The sequence below is a fragment of the Lactuca serriola genome, chromosome 7 (assembly GCF_051521515.1).
Source record: "Lactuca serriola cultivar US96UC23 chromosome 7, Lser_US96UC23_V15, whole genome shotgun sequence".
Taxonomy (NCBI): Eukaryota; Viridiplantae; Streptophyta; class Magnoliopsida; order Asterales; family Asteraceae; genus Lactuca; species Lactuca serriola.
Window position 1 is genome coordinate 99770367 of NC_136414.1, and position 4768 is coordinate 99775134.

General features: G+C 38.3%; 1 protein-coding gene across 1 annotated transcript; it reads right to left on the minus strand.

Annotated features, from left to right (window-relative positions):
* Positions 1–212: 212 nt before the first annotated feature.
* Positions 213–626, minus strand: LOC145064254 (uncharacterized). The gene has a single exon (XM_079011737.1). It carries the CDS (start codon positions 624–626, stop codon positions 213–215), a length of 414 nt encoding a protein of 137 aa, XP_078867863.1.
* Between the last annotated feature and the right edge of the window lie 4142 nt (positions 627–4768).

Consider the following 4768-nt stretch of genomic DNA (forward strand, 5'->3'; position numbering starts at 1 on the left):
ACGAGGGAGGCTGAATAAGATGTTTAAATAAGGTGTAATCCCTTAGATTAGGGTTTGTCCAGATAGGGCCAACTCTTCGAGTCTGGCCGCCGACTCGTTGAGTAGGTCATTAAACTCCCAGGTCCAAGTCGCTCCTACTCGACGAGTTGGACCATCAACTCGCCGAGTCCATTCCCCCACCTATCTTGGACTTTGTCCTCGAAGTCTGCTGCTCAATCCTGGAAAAGCTCTGGATAATGCTCCGTCATCTCATCCACCGGCTCCCACGTCCACTTTAAGCCGTTCCGGTGCTGCCATTGCTCCTTTACCAGCTCGACCTTCTTGTTCCTCATATCCTTCGACTTACAGCCAAGGATCGCCACAGGCCACTCAATGTAGTTCAGATTGTCATCAACCTGAATATCCTCTAGGGGCACCACCGCCGTGTCGTCCACCAGAAACTTGTGCAGTTGGGAAACGTGGAAAGTGTTGTGGATCTGACTAAGTATAGCTGGTAAATCCAGCCGATATGCCACCTTGCCCACCCGGGCTATAACACTGAAGGGTCCAATACACCTGAGGCCCAGCTTGCCCTGCTTCCTGAATCGAATTACGCCTTTCCAAGATGACACCTTCAGAAGAACCATATCCCCGACCTAGAATTCCACGTCTGAACGACGCTTGTCGGCATAACTTTTCTGCCGACTCTGTGCAGTCTGGAGCCTGCTCCTGACCTGCTGAATCCTCTCTGTCATCTTGAGCACCACTTCGGTGCTCCCTATGACCCTCTGACCAACCTCACCCCAACATATCGAGGTCCTGCACTTCCTCCCGTATAACATCTCAAATGGAGGACGATCGATACTTGCGTGGTAACTGTTGTTCTAGAAGAATTCAGCCAATGCGAGGTAATTATCCCAGCTACCACCAAAGTCTAGCACACATGCCCGCAACATATCCTTCAGAGTCTAGATGGTTCGCTCACTCAGACCATTCATCTGCGGATGAAAAGCGGTGCTAAAGTGGAGATGAGTACCCAACTCGTCGTGGAATTTCTTCCAGTACCTGGAAGTAAACTGCACGTCCCTGTCTGGAATCACTGACACTGTTATGCTAGAGGACCAATTGTTTTCTGGATACATGTCAAAGCTAGTGGGAGCATAAGTGTTATGCTAATAATCATCGTGTTATTGGGAGCATGATAATTATGATATGTATTGCAAGTTAACAATGTTAATTATAGAAAACAAAAGTTTCAATTCGTGAGGTTGCATGTGTTGAAAAAGTTGTTTTGGTATAACTAAGGGAGAGGAAATTATACTTCATTTCAATTCTAAAAAGCTTAGATTGAGTTTATAATCATTCTAAAGAGCTTATATTGAGACTTTAATGACCTTTAGTCAAGAAAATATATATGAATTTCATGTTGGATTGGTTTAACTTAAGAAAATTTTATATATTGCGTTCTCAAAAATTCGATTATGATTACGGCATCCCTTTTCATAGTCAAAACTTGAGAATATGGCAAACAAAAATTATTATGGCAAAAGACTGGTCTAGAACCATGTCTTTATGTGAAACATCATGAATCGTGTCCCATTTACTTTGGGTACAAGATCGATTACATGTGCTATAATATTTATCCTTTCTGAATTTTCCAAATGCCTTGGGGCATTAATAAGGACAATGTCTAGAATTGGATATGACTAAAGTGATTAAGTAATTGTCGAGGATAATCTAAGGTTTACCAATGATTGGTTGTTCAAGGACAATTGGAAGTATACTGTTAATATTGGAAGGACCATATTGACATAGTCTGAAAAGAGGCAACTCTTGTTCAGAAGTGGTAGTCAAAATGGGAATATAGAGTAGTCTTCATAGGTGGAAGCAATCTGTGTAAGGTTAAAGAAACTTAATGCAAGAAGCATTTTCAAAGCAATACGTTTTGAATCTGAGACATCATTTTCGTGGAATTGCTCTCCATTGGGATACTCTGTAATGATTGTTGCCAAGCCTTTGTGGCTTTGTGCATAATCATTACAAGAGGAACAGTGCATATAAGTTTAAAATCTAAACAAATTTCGATAAATGATAGGAATTTAGAACTCTTACATTTAAGACAAGGATTTGAGAGTGTGAAAAGAGATTCATTGAAATTATGTTCAGTTGATCTAGTTCACAAAGAAAAGGATCACAGAGAAACATAGAGTTCATACTTGGTGTATGGCAAAGCTATTGTTTAGAAAACCTAGTGTACATGCTTGGGGCATGGGATACCTAGTGTTTTAATTCAATTATAAAGTTGATAAAACAGAAACAATGAATAATGAGTAATCGGTATGGTGATAAGTAGATAGTGTTTTATTTATATTCATAGGTTTTGATACCATATTAGATTCATTTATTCTTGTGTTTCACTTTGCATGTTTTGACTTCCATAATAACTTGGTTATTCTCGCGGAATGACTAGGTTTATCAAACCATCCACAGTCGGTCATATGTTGGAAGTAGATATGAATCAAGACTATCATGGGTTGGCTTGTAGAGGTCCAAGTTTGTGGACAAACTTGTGCTACAACACTCATGAGTGCTCATAAGTTCTGAGTATTGGATTCAACCTGCGCTCATTTGAATCACTTCAAGGATTCTATCACGAGTGATCATGAGACGATAATATCTTATATTATTAAAACCTAGAGATATGAGTTGTTACTATCAGTTGGTTGTACATTGATTGCACGAAAACACATTCGGTAACTCGATGTTATAAAATGTGCTTTTATGTATGATTCAACAAGTAGTAGAACAAGCCATATGAGTTAAAGTTTATCCATTCCTTTTACCTTCGGGATAAAAGTGATATATGTGGGCCCCTCAATGATTTAATGATGACACATGTGTGTGCTTGGCCAAGCTAGGACGGATTTAATTTGTTCAATCAGTCAGTCGTCATGAATCGGAAATCGAGAAACAGCAAATGGACAGAGAGAATGATTATAATCCATGTCTCAGTCCATATGATATGTAGAATGGAGGAATATATGATCCCTTATCTAATGGACAAGTTATTTACAAGGTTAGAGTTCGATAGCGACTTTAAGAGCTACGATTGACAGTTAGGTTTTGAAGTCATACTCAATAATAGTTTTAGACTTATCCAAATGGGAGACTATTGGATTAATGTCTAAGTCCATAACTATATTTGGTATGTACTTGACCCGACCCGGCATGGTCCATTTGGGTTGCACTTCACCGACACAATTTATATGGATAGTCTTTTGAGAATAGTATATCTATGATTTATATTAATATATTATAATTTCTAATATATTAATATGGAATCATATTATTTAATTAGTATTGATCAAGAATTAATTTATAATTAATTAAGTGATCAAAAGGAACTAATTAAATATGGACTCTTATATGGAATGGGCCAAGTTCATTTAGGTTGGGCTAAGTCTTCATGGATAGTCCATAGAGCTTTAACCCATGGATCCAAGGAAATGAAAGGTCATGGGTATTAGGGTTTAACCCTAATCCTCCATACTATATAAAGAGGCCTTTGGCACAAGAAATGGCACTAGTGCGTGAGGACATAAGAGTAGGCCGATTTCAAGTGTGCATGATATTCTCTCAACGTCTTCCAAGGAGTTTTGGTTATTTGTGATTCCACTTGAGGCTTCCACACTATTATGGCTAAGCTCTTAAAGCACTAAGGAAACAACCACAATAAAAAGGTATGTCATCTAACTAGTACTTTGTAGTACAAGAGCTTCATAATATTCTAGTTAGGATTAAAGCCTTGGAAAGTTCTTATTTGCATGTATGATAGAGAAAACATAGATCCAAGGTTTATAGGGTTGCATGTACACCATATGAGTGTTAGCATACTCAAAACCCAACAATATCTTCCCACTTCCACATGGGAATATCCAACCGCTGCATCTTGCCGTGAGGCCTCTGATGCTCGACCTTGACCTTCCTGTAGGTCAAGCACCGCTCCACATACCATGCTACATCCCGCTTCATGCAGGGTCACCAATAGTCATGACAAAAATCCCTATTCATCTTCGTCGCGCCGACATGGATAGAAAACCTGGATTTGTGTAACACTCTAAAATTTTCAACCAATTTAAACTTTTCAAAAACAACCCATTTTCATTAATTCATTACAAAAAGGTTTTCAATTCATTTACTATCAAAGTATTTCCCAGAACCACATCATAAGTACATAAAACATGAGGAACAGTACGACCATGCATTCGCGTTGTCATGATCTCCTGAAGTACCTGAAACAATACACTGAAATCTGTAAGCCCAAAAGCTTAGTGAGTTACCCCCAAAATACCAACCACATATACCATACTCATAACATATCATATGATAAACAGAGCTGAACAGCCATGCACTTCGGGTCTACTGTGTGATTGGTGTAGAGTTTAGATGTTGTAAAAGTCGAAGTGTTTGTTTTCTTTAGTTTCGCATGTTAGTTATTTTACTAAGTCTTCATTTGTGCGAGGCGTATAGTTCAGGACTTAGTATATTTTTTGTACACACAGGTTTCCTATAAATAGGGACTGAGGTTAGAAGTAGAGACATCGAATACATGAGTGATTCATTAATCATTCGCAAGTTCTCTCTGCTTAAGTATGTAATCAGTTTCTTCATTAATATAAGATCTATTTAATATTTACTTTCTGTGTTCTTACTTTTCATTCATATAATCATGATTGATTTCTAAATCTCAATTACAATTCTCTTCAATTGGTATCAGAGCAGGATTCAA